This window comes from Balaenoptera physalus, assembly GCF_965194825.1.
Source record: "Balaenoptera physalus genome assembly, chromosome: 8".
NCBI classification, from domain to species: Eukaryota; Metazoa; Chordata; class Mammalia; order Artiodactyla; family Balaenopteridae; genus Balaenoptera; species Balaenoptera physalus.
Window position 1 is genome coordinate 113,071,411 of NC_138887.1, and position 20,188 is coordinate 113,091,598.

Consider the following 20,188-nt stretch of genomic DNA (forward strand, 5'->3'; position numbering starts at 1 on the left):
ACCGGTCCTATGGCCCAGAGCCTGCCAAAATTATTCAAACTATCCAAGCCTAAGTTTCCTCCAGCTTTCCTACACTGCCTCATCCATTCCTTCCTGAGAGACTACAGTAGTGGTTGAGGGTCATGCTCTCTCCTCTCTCCTTCTGCCTCCTGACTGACCTGGTGCTTCCCCATGGGCCCTGCGTGGTGTGGCCTGCCCCCTTCCCTTGCTATAAACTCTTCTTTCAAAGGCAGTTGTCTCTGTGTCTGCCACCTTACCATACCAGAGTAAAACAAATCCCAGGTACAGATCTTAAAAAGGTGTTAATGATTTCAGCGTTTAAAATGAAAGCCAATGTTACTTTCTACTCCGGCAGGTGATTAAACAGAATTTGAGTTGGTTCTACATGTTTCTTTAGTATTGGCTGGAGTCAGGCAGTCCTTGCATGATCTCTGGCTAGACAGCCTTTCTGGAAGTGGGCTGTGTAGTTTGGCTGCCAGACCTTTACACATGCTTTGCTGAGGTTTGTACGAGTGAACTTGGTGCTCTTTGGGCAAGATTAGACATCTCTAAAGTCATCTCTGGCTCCAGCATCATATTATTTAGAAATAGGAGTATCATTTGGCACTGTTGATCACTCCATCCTTGAAATTGTCTTTCCTTGGTTTCCATGACATCATGCTGTCTTGGATTTTCTTCTACTTTTTTGATTGCCCTTTTTAAATAACTCCTCTGTGCATTCCTTTTCCTCTGCCTAGGCTTTATTTTCTTTTTGAAAACATTTATTGAATATATAATGCATATATGTGTTTAAGGAAAGTATTAAAAAAAGTAAAAGTTTGCTCCACCTCTGTCACCCAGTTCCCCAGACTCTTAATTTGATTACAAATGTGTGTGTGTGTGTGTGAGGGTGTAAAACTATAGCACATACACAAGCACACACATATGCTCATACACACATGATATTCTGTGTTTTTATATCTAAATGCTATCATACCGTAACATTTATTTATTCACTCATTCTTTAACAATTTACTGCTATTTACTAATGATCAGCTACTACATGCCAGACACGGTTTAGGCCCCGGGAAGACCATGTGAGTAAAGTAGACAGTTTTCATAGAGTTTATATTCTGTTGGGAGGAAGAGACAATTTAAAAGAAAGTCAGAGAATTTTCAGTAATGAGAGATGATTAGAATTTGAAGCATGCTAATGTGAGAGAGGACAGACAGGTGACATTATGTAGGGTGACCAACGAGGGCCTCTATGAGAAGCCAATATTTGAGCCAAGACAGCATCTGAATGATGAAGAGCAGCATTTCAGGAGCAGAAATAATAAGGAAAAGGCTAGAATCAAAGATGTGCCAGAATCAAGGATGACTCCTTAGTACATACTTCCATGCACCTTGCTTTTTCGTTTAATAGCATGTATGAGAGATGGTTCCAGGTCTATAACAGATAGAACTGCTTCGTTCTCTTTAGCAGTTGCATAAGATTCCATTATAGGGATAAAACCATAATTTATTTCATCAGTCACATACTGCTGTTCAAAAAATCTTTAATCTTTTGCTGATGCAAGTAATGCTGAGATAAATAATTTTGAATATACATGTTTGTCCACAAGGCAAATACATTGGCAAGGTCAAACTCTCAAAGTAGAGTTATTGGAACAAATGATATGTTCTTTAATTCTGATTTTAATTGATGTACACAATTGGCCTCCATAGAATTGAACAAATATATTTTACCACCAACTATGTATGAGGGAGTCTGTTGTAAATATCCTTCAAACTCTGTGTTCACATTTTTGAGCAGGAAGTGCTCCAAATAGCATTTTCTAATTTTATTTTGCATTTCTCTTATGAGTGAGGTTGAAACTCTTTTCCTATGTTTAAAAGCCATTTGCATTTCCTTTTCTGTGAACTGTCTATTCATATCCTTTGCCCATTTTTCTTTGTGATTATTAGTCTTTTTCTCATTGATTGGCAAAAGTTTCTTATGTATTAATGAAATGAACCTCTTTCATACATTAGATATGATCTTCCCAGTTTGTCTTTTCTCTTTTCATTTTGTTTAGGGTAGTGTCCCAGGAACGAAGTTTTTACTTTATTAATATAGTTAATAAATTATGCATTTTGTGTCATACTTAGACAGTCATCCATCCTTCATTGTTGGTCTTCCTCAGAGTCCTCTCTTGGAACCGCTCTGTTCTTCCTCTGCTCACTCTCCCTGGATCATCTCAGCCATGTCAACTGCCATTGATGTGTTGATGATTTCTAAATATGTTTCTCCTGACACATACCCAACTGCCAACTGTACATCTCCACAGCCCAAGTCAGCATAATCAATACTCAACTCATCATTTCAACTTTGTCCTGTCTTCAAACTGGTTACTCTTCCTATGTACTCCATCTCAGTGAGCCCAATGTGTCATCTTTTCTATATCATCAATGATAATCTATATCATCAGTGAATCCTTTTTTCCTTTTAATCCCTAAGCATTCAATCTGCACTAAATTCTATTATATCTACCTTCTAAATATTTCTCCAATCTGTCCATTTCTCTCTGTTTCCATTACCACTTACCTAAAATGGGCCAACATCATCTCTAACCTGTGTTTCTACACTAGCTTCCTAATAAATATACTTTCTGTCATGTCCTTCTTCAATTCTTTCTCTACACAGTAGTCAGAATGTTCAAACTGGATCATATCACTCTCCTGCTTAAATATCTTCAATGGTTTCTCTTTTTTCTTTTTCTCCTTCTCCTTCTCTTCCTCCTGCTTTTTTCTCCTTTCCCTCCTCTTTCTTCTCATTCTTCTTTAGGGTAAAATCCAAACTCTTTAACATGGCATACAAGGCTTACATGATCTGGCCCGCATTTGTACCTCTAGCATAACCTCTTAATACTATCAACACACAGCACCCCACTTCCCAACATCACCATCAATAAGAATCAGTCCTCTTGACAAGTCCTTGGAATGTATCATGGCCTCTTACCTTGGGGCATTTGCACATGCTGTTCCCTTTGCCTGGACTCTCCTTTCTCAGCTATCTTTGTCTGGCTCTAGCTACCCCTACTTGCCCTTAGATCTTACACATTACTTCTTCCATAACCTTCTCCTGATGCTCCTACCACCCAAAGTCCAGGCAAAATGCTTCCAACAGGATCTTGTCACACGGTAGTACTCATCACTTAGTAATGCAATGCCTATTTATTTGCCTGAATCCCCTAGCAGATTTCAAACTCCACATGGGCCTCACCTTCATCGCTCCAATAATTTGGAGTGCCGTGTTAGGTATATAGTGGCATTTGATCAGAGTTGAATCCTTAACTCTCTAGTCGCTGGCATGGAACCATCACTCAATAAACGTTTATTTGTTGCACATATGGATGAAGGAATAAATTTTAGAATTTTCCTAATGTAGCCTAAGTTTTGTGCCAATTTGTTCACTTTACTATAGGATATACTGATGTAGTAACATTGTATAGAAACAGTCACATCAAGGGAATTTCTCTAGTCAGTTTTACAAGGCAAAGTGGATTAGTAATTCTTCCTTTTAATGTCTCTTCACTTTATCTTTGATGGTAATATTTCCACCAAGCTACCAAGGTGGATGAAAGCACCTCAGTGCACTCCTACTCTTCTACTACATGGTAGAATTCCCTTCCACTTCACTCCAGAGCTTTCAGGAGACATCTTTCAGGTATTTATCCTGGGGATAGAGGGGAAGAAGAAGTCTCTCTGATTCACTGAGGCAGTCCAATATTATTTGTCTTAAATAGTAATTTTTATATATAAGAGTAATAGCCACTGAAAATGATTATGAGAAATTTGGAAAATATATAATCAATAAAATATAAATCACCTATAATCTTACCACATAGAGAGCAATTATTAACTTTCTGGTGGGTGATATCACTTCCTGGTCTCAGTAGCTATCTGTAATCTCAAATCTGTCCTTCCTCTTGAACGTCTCCCCTGAGCTCTAGACTGGTGTATTGGCTTCCTCAGTCACTATCTTCACTGGCTTGTCCTGGCAGCATCTCAACTCCACACGTTCTAAGCAGAAGCCCCCATCCTCCTCCTCTCCTCACTTGCACCTGCTCCTGGGTCCTTTTCAGCGAATTGTACCACCATCCACCTGGTGACCTAGGTTAGAAATGATCCTTAGCTTCTCTTTCTTCCTCGCCCTCATATCTAATCAAGATTCTGTAGTTTCCTCCTCCTGCATATCTCTTTACTCTTTCCATGTCCCTTAATCAGCTGTGTCAATACTCTGGTCCAGACTCCATCACCTCTCTTCCTGGAATATGGCAACAGCTTCCATGGGTCTCCATGTCTACAGTCCATTCGCCACACTGTGGCCAGAGTGACCACACAAGGAAGGGCAAGCTATCGTATCATTCCATGAACTCAAATCCTTCAGCCTTTTACAAGGACCTTCCCGAAATGCCCCAGCCCCTGTTTAACCAGTTCCATTTAGAGCATTCTTCACTCTCCTCTTCACTTGGCTGACCTCTACCCATCCTACAGTTCTCCACTGAGCCATCTTTGCCCCCCAAGAAGTTTTCCTTGACTCCCCTCTCCCCTGGAAAAGTCTAGCATGAGCCACTCCATCCATCTCCTGTTTTCTCCTCACATCTGTCCTCTCTCGCTGTGAGCTCCCTGGGGCATGAGTTGTGCCTTCTTTGTCACTACAAGCCCACTACCTTGCCCAAGCCCAGCACATGGGAAGAACTCTACAGGTACTGATGGATCCACTCAAATCAGGTCTAGGGTTCTATTCCACACAGAACTGGCGGAGGATGGGGAAACTGCTGGGAGACTATCCTTAGGGGGACACTTTTCCAGATTCTCTTTTCTGAGTACGGTTCTTGAGCTCTCCCGGTGGCGTCCTCAACGCAGACACCTGCTGATAGGGGAAGCTTTAGGGAGCAGAGCTGCCCCCTCTGGCCTGGTCCCTGCCGGCTATCATGGCTCACACAGACCCTGCCCTGGGGCTCAGCACCCTGCGGATGGTGGCGGTGATTTTGCGGTTGCGCAGGCTGTAGATGAGCGGGTAGAGCAGCGGCGTGACGTTGGTGTAGACCAGCGCCAGTGTGCGATCCTGCTGTGGGGAGTAGCTGGCCTTGGGCCACACGTACGTGAAGGTGGGACAGCCATGGTGGAGGAAGGTGACGGCCAGGTGCGAGGCACAGGTGGAGGCGGCCTTGCGCCTGCCGCGTGGGGAGCGCAGGTGGCTCAGGGCGGCGGCGATGGCGCCATGGGAGGCCAGGATGAGCACCGAGGGCCGCAGCAGCAGCACCAGGCCGGCGCCCAGCGGACGCAGCTCCTCCGCGTAGCTCTGCGTGCAGGCCAGGTGCAGCAGCGCTGTGATGTCGCCGAAGAAATGCACTAGCAAGAGGGAGCCGCAGAAAGGCAGGTTGAAGACGGCTACTGTGAACCCCACGGACACCGCCAGTTCCCCGAGGCAGCAGGCCAGGGCCAGCCGCGTGCACAGCCCAGGTGTCACCACAGCCACGTAGCGCAGCGGGTGGCAGATGGCCATGTAGCGGTCACAGGCCATAGCGGCCAGCAGGAAGCACTGGGCCCCGCCCAGAGCCACGAACATGTGCATCTGAACAGCGCAGCCCAGGAAGGAGATGGGGCTGTCTCGGCCGCGGCCTGGCGAGGCCAGTTGGGCCAGGGAGCGGGGCACCACCGCCAGCATGTAGCAGAGCTCGATGGCTGACAGCTGGCACAGGAAGAGTAGCATGGGCGGCCGGCTGGGCACTGAGGCCACGGCCACCAGGATGAGCAGGTTCCCGCTCAGCGTAGCCAGGTGCACGGCCAGCAGCAGCAGGAAGAGCACGGGCCTCAGGTGGGGAGACTCAGCGAAGCCCTGCAGGAGGAGGCCGCAGGGCGTGGTGGCGTTGCTGCGGCTGTCCATGCACTGGCTGCCCAGAGGGACCTGTGGGAGAGCAGTGCGGGAAGGGAGAGCTTGTGGGCTACGCTCCTCGGGCCCTGCTGGTGAAGGAAGGGCTGGGTGGAATTTAGAGGGTAGGAGGGAGTAGGGCTGCAGAGAGGGAGGTGGGTTGATGGGTCCATTCCCATCCTCCCTCCCCATGAGGGACGTCTTATTAACTTGTTCTAAAAAATGGTCCAGTTTTTCCTGCCTCTGGGCTAGAATCCTTACAGGTGCTTTCTCAACATGCTGCTTCCAAAGAAACCTTGATTTTAGGCCCTTCCTTTACAGTGCACCTCTCCTGACCTCCGCCTATGAAGAATCCCCTCTCTTCAGACTCCACGTATGTTGTGGGTCTATACAGCCACCGGTATTAGTCCACCTCAGCCTCAGCTCCCCGAGGCAGAAACTGTGTCTTTAGGCTCTATTTCCTCCTCCCTGCTCTGCTCTGCCACTTCTGAGTTGCTTGTCTAGAATCACAGAGACGTAATGCAGATGAGGATCTTAGCCATCATCTCATTCAACCTCATAATTTTAAAGAGAGAAAAAAAAAAAAAAGCTGGGGAGGAGCAGGATGAAGGGCTTAACTGCTCACAGAAAGTTAGGAACAGAATCTGCATTCCTGAGGCTGAATCCAGAACTTCCCATGACCCCATCTGAGGTTGTTAAAAAAGGTCACTGGCATCAGTCAGTCAGTCCATATTGATTCAGCCTTAAATAGAGACCCAAGTCTGTGCCTGGCACTGAGGCAGACACTTAGGCAGCAGGGGATGGTTAGAGAAAGGCCTAACCGGGCACATCAGAAACAATATGTCCTAACAGTCTTATTAATACTCTGTCAGCATGAGAAAAAGTGATGTGTATCTGTTTTAACTCGCCCTTCAAAGGGAGCAGTACATTCCAGATATGCTGTCGGAACACAGTCTCTTTCTAAGCATTATCCGGTGACTCATGCAGGCAACATTTGGAGAACATTTGATAGCATGTAGGTTGGCTGCAATTGTTATAAACCTCTGGAATCAGGGAACATGAGGTGGTAAGAAATTCAAGGCCATGCCAACTAAAGGAGGATGTTTGACTTTTCCAGTAGTTATTAATGATATCTCTTTTTAATTTTAATTGTAAGTTCAACCATTATTTCTGCTTAGTGACTCTGAGTCACTGTCTATAATCAGTGTTGGAAGTGGAGTTTGTGCCTGTTGTTACAGTACAGAGTGCAACAGCAATAAAGCTGGGTCACGGGCGACAGGTAAATTGGATGCAAGAACCAGAAAGAATGCAAAGAGCTTCGTTTTTGCTATTAATGCTCCTTTCTGAGGATAGTTCTGGGGATTTCTATTTATCAATGTCAACCTGTGCTCTTTTTTTTGTCATCCGAGGGGAATGCCTTCAAACAGATGTTTGCATTGCGATGGAGGAGGAATAGGGTGGGGTTGTGGGTGGGTCTGAGGGATGTGGAATCACTTCCCATCATTTTCCCCCCAATATTCAGTCATCTGGACAAATTTAACAAACCTGCGTTGAGTGCCTCTTCCTTGCCAGGTGTCGTAGCTGTGGGTGTGACCAAGAGAGAGAAGGCTGACTGTCCTGGAGGTTCAGACAGGATGAAGCTGTTGAAGTAACCAGCTCTCTTCACTCTGCCTCTGCTTACCCCTTGGTCTTTTACTTCTTCCTTTTCATCTCCTTAGAGAAGCAGGGTGTTGGGAGTAGAGAAACACAAACAGTCCAATTCTTTCACCTTTATGCTCATACTTCACAGAAATGGAGCTGACGTGAAAGGCCGGGCAGTGGCTCCAGTAACTCTAAGCTCAAGGTATATCACGTTTACAAACAAGGCCATGGAATGCAAGCCAGACAGTTTAGTTCAATCAAAAGGAGACTGAGGAGTGTTTCTACTTTGTCTAGAGTTTTTAGGAGGATTTGTCACAAACTCTAGAAATGTATGTTAGAAATGTCTTTTCCCTGGGAGGGAGAAGGGAAACAGATACTTTCACAACTTCAACAATTTGGTCTATTCAAAACCAGGCTCCAGCCTAGTAGGAGAAGCTACAGAGGGAAAAGAAAACACCCCCTTCCTCCTCCAGGGCCAGAAGGGCTATATTCTCACTCTTCAACAATAATAGCTAAGAGAGTGTCAGGCAGATGCTCATAAGGACTTTATACATTTAACTCACTTAATCCTAGCAACAATCTGATGAGGTATGTGAACTCTTATTGTACCTATCTTACCGGTGAGGAAATTGAGGCCTAGAAGAATTAAATGTCATGAAGCCGGTTAGCGGTAAAGCCAGGTTTTCACTCAAGCAGTGTAGTCCCTGCTAGTCCATGGTCTCATCCACTATACTGTCTTCCTTACTTACCACTCTCCTAAAAATTCTTCTCACATAAGACACAACCTCTTCCCACAGCTCCTACCTTCCCCTGTCCAGAAATTACCTGTTCTCTCCTAGGCATTTCTGTTCTCAGATTTCCCTTTGCTGACATTTCTTCTGAGGACATGTGGATGTGAGCAGTAATACAGATCATCTAAGATAGCAAATCTAAAAATAATTTCCCCTTAGCCTTGACATTCTTCATTCCTATTGTTATTGTTCTGACGGATCTGCTTTCCTAATTGTGTAAGGCTCCATGGAGCACCCGCGGATTAATGGCTGGCTGGTGGCCCGGGACATCTGGATGCGGCTGGAAGCCTTGCTGGGCTGGGGCCGTAGATCTGGGATTTGATTTTCACTGTGTAGGATAATTAAAATTATCTGTAATAATGATGTTTTTTAATCGGTCATTTAATAGCCAATTGAAACACTTCTAAGGAGAGGTTGTGGGGAGATTTGAAAGGCAGACAGGTCAGGCTCCTCTGGGTCTGGAAGATTCCATAAAATGCTGAACTAGCTTGAAGGTCAAATGGTCCAGATCCTCATGCTATGGCAAGGGATGCCCCATAGAGGTCATATAACCAGTCTGGGACCTCACCACTGTCTGTTGGCAGCAGAACTGGACTCACAACTCCTGTCTGATGGTTCTGTTTCTGCCAGAATTGTCTTCCAGAGTAGACCTGAGTCCATTGATCTAGTATTATTGTTTACAAAAACACCAGAAGAGAGGTCACAGAAAAATCAGATCATTGTCCCATAGGAGGTTAAATTTAAAATTGTACATATGCCTGAATTTCCATAATTTGAGTTAATAACCTGTCATGAGCATCTGGTCTATGAGTTTATACAAATTGTTCTGAAATCTATTTTTGTCCAGTGCTTTTTTTTAAGGAAAAACACACACTATGCATTCAAAAGATTTTTCTTTTTTCTTTTCCTTAATCCTCAGTGAAGTAGAAAGGCTCCCCACAGTCTAAATTTTTGCTTTGTTATTTGATGGATGCTTGATTTGGGTTGGGGACAAGTTAATTAACACTTCTGAAACCTTGCCTCCTCACTGTTGAATGGGGGTTATAACAAAGGAGGGACCTGTGAATATTCCAGGAGACAGCATGCAAAAACTAGCACAAAACCCCACACAGAGTAGGCGCACAACAAGACTAAAAAGCATTCTCATCTCTGTCCTTCATGCCTTGACAGGCTTAGATCGTATTTCCTCTTAATATTCATCTTTCCACCATGAAAATCTCCTCACCCCTTGATGGGGTCTCTTCAGGTGCCTTTTCCGTCTTTCTGGGATCCAAGAAACAAAGGTATACATAGTACTCTGGATGTAGGGAAGAATACTTTTCTCATGGGGAGAAAAGTAGGGATAGACATAAATAGGTCTATCTCTATCTATGATCATTATCATTACCATCATCTTTCTCCCCCCACCTCTCTTTCTATCTTTCAACTTTTTTTTCCCCTTTGGTTTCCTATCATCTTTCTAAGACTGTACAGACTATGGAAGAAGACATCTATGAATTCAAATCCTGGCTCAACCACTTACTAGCCACATTACCTGTGGGTGATGTACTCAGTTTCCCTGATCCTCAGTCTCTTTACATCTAAATGGAGATAACAGTATCTAATTCATAGGCACTCTACCAAGGAAGCTCACAGCACAGTGCTGGGCACAAAGCAGACATGAAGAGATGTTTATTAATCACATCATGTTATAACCCAACTTCTACAGTATGATGTCAGCCTTTGGGCTCCACCTGCAGAGCAGCTGACAACTGTAATTACTATAATGACTCCTTTTCCTATGTCATGAGCCTTTTCCTTGGTTTATGACAGATAACTTAACTCGATTAACATATATTTGCATTATTATATATTTCAAATTTAGATTTGTGTTCTGAAATAAAATCCCTTGAATTAAACTTATCTACCGTTTTCTTGCTTTGTCACGCAAAATTACATCTTTCAGTGTTTTTTTTTTCTCATCAGTTTGGTAATTTCTTTACTCCAAGGAGCTAAATATCATCTTTGGTTGTAAAGATTTCACTGTGCTCCCTCTTCCAACCGTTTATAATCTCAACCTCAACCCCTGGGACATGAGCCTCTTTTCTGGCATGATGTTTCTGTCTTGTGAACCAGTTTCTCTTACATGATAAAGCAGTCTACTGAGTCCCCATGACTAAATTTGGTAAGATAGCTTGTCAAGGCTTTTGAAAGTCCAAATAAAAGAAGTCCTTGCTAGTTTCTTGTTGGCATCTTTATCCCCTAAAAGCATTTAAGTAGATTTAATAGGGAATGTTTTCCTTACACAAACATTCTTGCTTTTCTCCTTTTACAGCATTTTCTGAAGTATTTGTTGATCCTACATGTTATAAAAATGAGATACCCTTGATATTTCTGTGTCTGCTCTGGAGCCCTTCTTAAAATGATGGTTACAATTCTGAATCTTTCAGTTCTCTAGCTCTGGGTCGATATGTTACCTTGAGTTTTGCATTTTGGCCAACATTTTCTCCTCAGTTTCCTGACGATTCAGAGTTATGACAATATGTGCACTTGTGTTAAGAGATCCCTGAATAGTTGCCACTGTTAGTTCTCTTTTCTCCAGAAATCAATTGTGGGATTAGAACTTTGAGTGAAGTGTCATTTCAGGTGCCCGGTCTCTTTTATTTTCATCTGGAGAGGACATTTGAACCATACAAATCTAGGAGTCCTGCTGATTTTAGAGCTGGCTCTCTGCCTTTAATGCTTTTAAAGAAACTCTCTGCTTGAACAAAGCAGCACCCATTTAAACTAATATCTCTGACCCAGGCTTCCGCCAGAGGAAGAAGGATGTGCTTCAAACATGAGCACTTTAATCTTCAACATCAAAATTGTCTGGCAAAGAGACTGTCCCAATTCTGGAATTGTGAAGGTCAACTTTCTCACAGATAAATGCATGATCATTGTGCTGTTATATTTTTTAAAAGTATTCTAGGCCTGAGGGTCAGTTACTTTGTCTACTTGAATAAATATTTGCATTTTTGCTCTATAAAATATCTAATTTGGGACTTCCCTGGTGGTGCAGAGGTTAAGAGTCCGCCTGCTGGTGCAGGGGACATGGGTTCGATCCCTGGTCCAGGAAGATCCCACATGCCATGGGGCAGCTAGGCCCGTGCACAACTACTGAGCCTGTGCTCTAGAGCCTGTGTGCCACATCTACTGAGCCCTCGTGCTGCAACTACTGAAGCCCACGCATCTAGAACCCATGCTCCGCAACAAGAGAAGCCACCGCAATGAGAAGGCTGCACACCCCAAGAGTAGCCCCCGCTCGCTGCAACTAGAGAAAGCCGGCACACAGCAGCGAAGACCCAAGGCAGACAAAAAAAAAAAATCTAATTTGTTTTCAAAATTTATTTTAAAAATCGGCTATCATTTTCCATGAAGTTGGTTTTAGTAAGTTTGAGAATACTTTTAATTTCTAACTTCATCTTGTGCTACAAAATAGAGAGTTCCCTCAAAAACCCAGAAGCCTCTGTTTCTTATTGGCCACAGACTGAGAGTTGGAACTAAGTAATGGGGCAAAGCAGCTGCATGGATGAGGAAATCAAGGCTACCTCAGTTCTGTCAGGGTATTTTCATGATTCATTAAAATGGGGAAAAAAAAAAAAAAACGGTTAAGGAAAAAATGTTGATTTCCTCGGCCAGCCACCTTCCAGGAGAGAGAGCTTCTGATATCTTTGGAATATTGTCTCAGAAAGCCATGGGCGCCTCAGAAAACCTATCATCTGCAAGAGTCATGTGCATAATTTTGGCTTCAGGACCTTTTCCAATAGGACACTCCCCCGACCATCCTACTGCTTATCCCTGAGTTTCTAGAAGAGACACCTGTGGTTGCTGAGAAAGAGGAACAAATAACAAGATGAAATAAGATAGAATGCACAGGATTCAGCCTGCCCAAGTGTGGGCTCTGATGGGGGCCTGGGTCTTCTTCAAGGGGAAGCCCTGTGGCTGGTGCCTGGGGCATAGGGATTCAGTTCTTTGTCCAGGATGGGAGGCATACATGGAGCTTTTCCTGTCATGGTATCATCAGTGGTCACATTTTTGTGTCCCATGAGGTAGGATGATAATCATAGGTAACACCTTTTTGAATACTTTCTTTTCTGCCTCTGAGAGTTGAAGAATTCATATTTTCTTCAATTCTATTCTTACATATTATTCTAGAGAAACAAGATATCATTGGATGCCTCTCGCCATGAAAACTTCTGTTCATTTGAGAAGACAGAACTCTCCCATTTTTAGATGAGAACACTGAGGCAGAAGAGATGCATTGGGGCAAAGTCATTCAATAAAAATAGAAGCAGAACCTAACAGTCCTGGCATTTGTAGCTGCCTCATGTTTCTCAAGCCCAACCCTACCTGAGTGCACCCAAGACTGAAGGGTTCCACAGGTTCCAGCACCCTGAACACCGGGTGCTCCATGGTTTATTGCTGTGAGGCACCAGATCTGATCTAAGGAGGGTGGTCTTTCTCTCACAAGCAGTTATCTCTTTTGGGTAAACCTACTCGGGAAGTATTTTTATTTCCTTATTTCCATACTCTGCTCTCGGTGTTTCCCTCTCTTCCTCTGCCCTCCTACCCCACAGTCTTCTCCTTACCTGGGCTCAGAGAGAAGGGTGACTTGGAGATGGGTGGAGAGGAGGTTCAGATCATGGTGACTGGAGATTAGAGAGATCACAGGCAAAATGAAAAACAGCAGACTGTAGAGCTGCAGTGGGCAGGTGTAGAGGAGAAGGGCTTGAAAGGAGAAGCATGAGGGATGGAGACGCTGGAGAGGGGCGAGCACCTGGAGGGGATTTCCACAGCAGTTTCTGATTAGCTGTGTCTGGTCGGTACTATGACCTTAGCCTGCTTTATATCCCTGGAGACTTGGGGGGATGGGGAGGAGAAGGTTATACTAGTCCCTTCCAGAGGGAGGGCAAGAGAAAAAGCATCCTGTGATTAATTCTCTCGTCATAAAATCCCTCCTCAAGGTTGGAGACCTAAGAGGGCTTGGCACACATACAATGACTTTGCAGCTGTCCAGAGAGAAACAACTCCCTATGTCATACTGACCACCTGCCCAGAGTGCTCTCTGTCCCACTGGTGCCACAATCTTTCCCTAGAGTGTTCCATACTCCTCTGTCATCACAGCAATTCTCATTTGTGCATGTGGTAGTTCTAGAACCTGTGGAGAAGGATCAGGTACCCGATAGGTCTAAGATGTGTTAGTTTGTCCCATGTCTAGAGCAGGAAGCTAGCTGGATGTTGAGATGCATGAGTGAATTGTCTTTAACTCTCACATGTGTCCAAGGACCCGAGAAACTGCACTAGGAAGCTTCCACCACGGGATACTCTTGACCCTGGAGTATGAACTTGACAACTCTGGCAGGTCCCTCTAAGTCTGAGAGCTGAAGACTTGCTCTTGATTGTTTGGTTATTATCCTCCTGTCTGTCCACCTGTGTATATGGACCAGAATCACAGGACTGTAGAGGTCATTTGCTCCAGTTCATTTTCTCGTTCACTTATACTTTGATTTAACAATTCAACACATGATGCTTATTGAGTACCTACTATGTGCCAGGCTTTGATCTAAGTACTGGGGTGTAGATGAAGGAGCAAAACAGACAAAAATGTCTTTCTTCATGAAGCTTACATTCCAGGGAGAAGAGATAGACAGTAGCCAAATTAGGTAAATTATATGGTGTATTTGAAAGTAAGTCCAATGGAGAAAAATAAACGAGGATAGGAAATGTGAGGGGGTGACATGCAATTTTAAATAGGATGTTTGAGGAAGGCTTTAGTGGGAAGGAGACATTTGATGCAAAATTTGAAGGAGGTAAAGAAGTGAATCATGTGGATATCTGGGGGAAGAACATTCCAGGCAGAATTAGTCAGTCAGAGATCCTGAATGGAGAGCGGGTCAGGTGTGCCTGAGGCACAGTGAGGAGCCCAGTGTGGCTGGGGTGAAGTGAGGACAGAATAGTGGCAGATGAGGTCAAAAAAGTTGTGGACAGCCAGTAGGAGGTGCCTTGCAGGGGATTGTGAGAGATTGGCTGAAAGACTGAAATGATATTAAAAAGGTCAGTCTGGTTGCTGTGTTGAGAATAGACTTTAGCGGGCCAGGGTAGAAGCAGAAATCAACAGTGCAATAATCCAGGTGAGGGGATATACGATTTAGATGAGAATAGCAATAGAAGTGGGAAGACATGGTTGGGTTTTGAATGCATTTATTATTTATTTTAAAAAAATACATTTTAAATGTAGAGCCAGCAGAATTTCCCAATGGGTTGGATATGGGATGTGAAAGAAAGAGAGAGGCCAGAATGATTTTTTACCTGAGCAACAGGAAGAATAGAGGTATCATTACCTGAGATGAGGAAGGCCTCAGATGGAGCAAGTTTGGGAAGAAAGAGTGGTCAGAAGTTCAATGTGGGGCATATTAAGTTTGAGATGTCTGTTGGATGTCCAAGTGGGTCTGTTTAATTGACATACAATCTGCAGTTCACGGGAGAAGTTCAAGTTAGAGGTGTAAATTTGAAGTCATTAATTATAGGTGATACTTTAAGTTATGAAACTGGGTGAGATCATTATAGTAATGAGCATAGTTAGAGAAAAGAAAGGGTCCCAAAACTGATCGCAGGGGTTCTCCAAAATTAGGGCTTTAGGAAGATGAAAAGAAACCAGAAAGGGAGAACATGTGGGGAGTCTATAGTCTCCATTTTTCAGCTAGGTAAACCATATAATTGTGTCTGCCTATCACCAAATTTGCACATCTGCATCATGGAATATTTACATGGAGAATGATTCCATGACATAGTAGGATGACTTCCCACATTGATAACAAACAATTATTTCAATCCCTACATAATTCTTCTGTTAAAGGTAATGTGGAGGGTTGAATGGTGACCTTACAGGGAGCAGTGGACCTTCTTCTTCCCTTTTCCCCTTCTTCATAAAGTGTAAGGAGTTATACCAGAGGCTGGAAGTGAGGGCAGAACCCAAACCCCATGGTGAAGGAAAGAGTTGGAAACAAAAGCTTCTGGGTTCTAAAATTCTAGATTTCTTTCCCCAATTTTTTTTTCTCTGTATACTTTAGGAAGTAATTTACTTTGTCTGAGCCTTAGTTCACATGACTCAAATATAAGAATGATAATACAACCTGTGTCTAATTAGCAGATTTTGTTTTGACATTTTATTTTATCTTTAACAGTTTTATTGAGGTATAATTGAAATACAAAGAACTGTACACATTTAATTGTTCAATGTGGTGTGTTTGGATATATGCAAACAGCCATGATACCATCACCATAATTAAGGGAATAGACATAACACAACAGCTCCCAGAAGTTTCTTTGGGTCTCTCTTGCTCTCTTTCTCTTTCTCCCTCTTTTTTTTTTTTTTTTTTTGGTGGCAAGAACATTTAACATGTGATCTACCCTCTTAACCTCTTAACAGATTTTGAATACAGTGTTGTTATCTATAGGCATGATGTTGTACAACAGATCTCTAGTATTTACTCACCAAGCATAACTGAAATTTTTACCCTTTGAATAACAACTCCCCATTTTCCCCATCCCCCCAGCCCGTGGCAACCACTATTGTATTCCCTTCTTCTATGAGTTAGACTACTTTAGATTTCTCATATATGTGGAATTAAACAAACGGATATTTCTCCCATCTTATAGAAAATCTTTCTTGGTCCCATTTTTTCATCTAGTTACCATTTTTGTGCACTTGGAGAAAATCCTTAGGAGAGTTGTGTGCACTTGCTCTCTATACTTCCTCTCCTCTTATTCTTTCTTTTTAAAAATAACACTTCATTGAGAAAGCAACAAAAACAACAAAATAGTTTATTGAGGTATGATTGACATGTAAAATGCTGTTTGGAGATTTTAAATGAGATCTTACTTATGAAAACGTTTTATAAATCCTAAAGTACTCCATAAATGTCACTTATAATTATTATTATGTTGAAGAGCCTTGATCAACATATTTTCCAAACAGAACTCCTTCCTGCCTCTCCCTGGCACTGAGTTTCAGCATGTAGAGTACCCTCCCATTCTCATTCTTTTTATGCACATAGTTTCCCTGTAAAGTGAGAAGCAACTGGGAAGGGACTCAGTCTGGACAGGCCTCCTTAGTGGTCAGGACTCACGGATGTGATGATACCATTCACAAGCAGCAGTGTATCATGGTTCAGAATTTTGGAAATGGTGCCAAGAGGATCTTGGACATAATTTACAGGATGTATAATCCCTGACCTAAAGCAAAATTTACCAGTGACAGGAGTTTAGAGTTTTATACATAACATTTTCTTTGGCTGGAGTCTGGCTTTATTTAAGGAGTTGTGTCAACACAGGGATCGTCTGCTTGGGCCCAGGGATTCCTCAGAGTGTTGGTGCCTCTGTCGCCTCTTGGAAGGTTGGGATGAGTTTTCTCAGACTCGGAATTATGTGGGATCTGTGTTTGAACAAAGACTGGAAATACTTACATCATCTCTACATTCCTCAGCCATTTGTCACCAGATTGCAAATCCCTGTTTCTAGGGAGAAAAGATACTGCTGCTCTCTGACTTCAGCAGAGAAGAGGTCAGTCAAGTTATTGCGTTTGATGAATATCTATGGCCCTAAGGAGGAAAAGTTAATTTCTTTGTGGGTTTTGCATCTTTTTTTTGGTAAATTTATAGAAATATAGGTGATAGGAAAAGAGCAATAAACTTAAAGTATCAAAAATAAATGAAATTATAATGCTACATAAAGAAATCAAGAGCACAGGAAAGAAACAAAACAGATCATAAACAAAACCTTAAGTTGATTCTCTGATGATTCTAGGAAGACAGACAAATTTCTGGAATTTTCACCATGGAAAAGTGAGAAAAGATACAAATGAATTAAAAAATGAAAAGGTAGAAGTTAAAATAGATATAGTAGAGATTAAAAATAATAAAATAATATTATTAAATAGTATTTATGGATGCAGTTGACACATATCTGAAAATAAAAGCCTAGTTGGCCCAAGAAGAAATAGAAAATTTATATAGAATTATGATCATTAATGACATAGAGCTGCTACTAAAAATATAACCCCTCTGCCCTTCTCACTACTCCGATGGAAAATACTTTTACTGATGGACTTTACCAAAGTTTCAAGATGAATATAAATATAATAATAAATATAAATAAAATAGAATATAATTATACTGTAAAGTATATAATCCACATATATTTTGTTTTTCCAGAAAATGAAAAAAAGAAAGAAAAATTGCCCAACTCATTTTATGACATTTGCATAACCTAGATTAAAATAATTCTCATTATATTATGTAAAACATATACACTAATTTTACAGATGAAAACATTTAAAAATATTATCCAAGGAAATTTAACATTTTTTTAAAAAAACAACATATTTTTACCAAGGGACAATTTTCCCAGGAATACACAGATGACTCAACTTCAGAAAAATCTATAAATTCACTCTCATGTTGGTTGACTAAAGGAAAACAGAGTTATCTCAATATACATGAAAAAAACGATGAGAATTCTTAGAAAGCTAGAACTAGAGAGGAACTTTATAACCTAATAAAAACTACATATAAAACTTCTACAACAAATGTGGTATTTAATGGAATCTGAGGCACTTCTTCTGAAGTCAGGAGCAAGATACATACGATAAGTATAAATGATACTTAACAGCACAGTACTTATAATTCTAGCCAATACAAAAGGAATGAAAATAATAATTGATATGGAGAATATATTATAATTATTTGCTGACGATATTATCAGTTACATTTAAAATCCGAGAAAATTAATAGGCAAATGAGTCACACCAATAAGAAAGTTCAGCAAGATTTCCTAATATAAGATTTACATATAAAAGTAAAGTTTTTCTAAACCAGCAGTAATCAATTAGAAAATATCATAAAAAATGATACCATTACAATAGCAACACAAGTCATAAAATATATAGGAATTAATTTAACAAAATGCACAAGAGCTTTGTAAAGAAAAATATATAAGACTCTAGTAAAGGACAAGAAAGGAAATCTAAATAAAGGTAGAAACCATATTCATGAGTGGGTAAAAATGCCTTTTTTCCTTGTAAAAATGCCACCTTTTCCAAGTTAGAGATATATTAAATGCATTTCCAATAATAATTATGATAGGAATCATGAGGCAAATTAGTATATTGGTTTAAATATACATATAGAAAAATAAAGACCCTAAAATAACTAATAAAAATGTAAAATTTTAAACATTTTTTCAAAGAGGAAAGAGGAAAGAGGAAAGAGGATGAGTAACCCTCCAGATATTGACATACTGCAAAGCATCAATTAGTAAAACACATTGATATACATTTGTATAAGAAAAAAAATGGGCATTTGGTAAAGGATTGACACCTCAGAAAAAGACCCATAAATTCAGGTGAACTGGGTAAAAAAAAATGGATGGATTTGACTACATTAAATATAACTATTTTGGTTAACAAAGGACAACCAACATAAGTAGAAATAATAGTCCAGGAAGTGATACTTGTATCATCAATAATAAAAAATGTCTTTGAGTTATATAAGGAAATATCACTAATTTTTAAAAAGAAAGAAGAAAAATGGACAAAGGATGTGATTAAGCTGTTCAAGAAGAGGAATTTGAATGAATAAGAAGTCATTGAAGAGATTGTCAGCATTGTTTTTAGCCAGAGAGAATAACATTTAAATAGCCATGCAATCCCTCTTTTTCCTTTCTCCGTCATCACTGCTATGACTTGGATACTTGGCCTTCATTTTTTTTTGTTTTTTTAACATTTTTATTGGAGTATAATTGCTTTACAATGGTGCATTAGTTTCTGCTTTATAACAAAGTGAATCAGTTATTCATATACATATATCCCCATATCTCTTCCCTCTTGCGTTTCCCTCCCTCCCACCCTCCCTATCCCACCCTTCTAGCTGGTCACAAAGCACCAAGCTGATCTTCCTGTGCTACGTGACTGCTTCCCACTAGCTATCTATTTTATATTTGGTAGTGTATATATGACCATATATACACTACCACTCTCTCACTTTGTCCCAGCTTACACTTCCCACTCCCCGTGTCTGCAAGTCCATTCTCTAGTAGGTCTGCGTCTTTATTCCCATCTTGCCCCTAGGTTTTTCATGATCTTTTTTTTTTTTTTTTTTAGATTCCATATATATGTGTTAGCATACGGTATTTGTTTTTCTCTTTCTGACTTACTTCACTCTGTGTGACAGACTCTAGGTCTATCCACCTCACTACAAATAACTCAATTTCGTTTCTTTTTATGGCTGAGTAATATTCCATTGTATATATGTGCCGCTTCTTCTTTATCCATTCATCTGATGATGGACACTTAGGTTGCTTCCATGTCCTGGCTATTGTAAATAGAGCTGCAATGAACATTGTGGTACATGACTCTTTTTGAATTATGGTTTTCTCAGGGTATATGCCCAGTAGTGGGATTGCTGGGCCATATGGTAGTTCTATCTTTAGCTTTTTAAGGAATGTCCATACTGTTCTCCATAGTGGCTGTATCAATTTACATTCCCACCAACAGTGCAAGAGTGTTCCCTTTTCTCCACACCCTCTCCAGCATTTATTGTTTGTAGATTTTTTGATGATGGCCATTCTGACCGGTGTGAGATGATATCTCATTGTAGTTTTGATTTGCATTTCTCTAATGATTAATGATGTTGAGCATTCTTTCATGTGTTTGTTGACAATCTGTATATCTTCTTTGGAGAAATGTCTATTTAGGTCTTCTGCCCATTTTTGGATTGGGCTATTTGTCTTTTTGATATTGAGCTGCATGAGCTGCTTGTAAATCTTGGAGATTAATCCT

General features: G+C 41.2%; 1 protein-coding gene and 1 pseudogene across 2 annotated transcripts in view; both read right to left on the reverse strand.

Moving 5' to 3' along the window:
• Positions 1–20,188, reverse strand: part of LOC309666436 (olfactory receptor 2F1-like) — a 617,177-nt pseudogene that overhangs the window by 19,470 nt on the left and 577,519 nt on the right. The gene's annotated exons all lie outside the window — the stretch shown is intronic.
• On the reverse strand, positions 3,555–19,396 carry LOC309666419 (olfactory receptor 10AC1-like). The gene is made up of 2 exons (XM_082473878.1): positions 12,942–19,396; positions 3,555–7,612 (listed from the first exon to the last, which is right to left on the reverse strand). Exon 2 carries the CDS (start codon positions 6,089–6,091, stop codon positions 4,964–4,966), a length of 1,128 nt encoding a protein of 375 aa, XP_082330004.1. The 5' UTR covers positions 6,092–7,612; positions 12,942–19,396; the 3' UTR covers positions 3,555–4,963.

Coding starts and splice junctions, on each gene's coding strand:
- LOC309666419 (XM_082473878.1), bottom strand. CDS start 6,091: ATGGGGAGGGAGGATGGGAATGGACCCATCAACCCACCTCCCTCTCTG.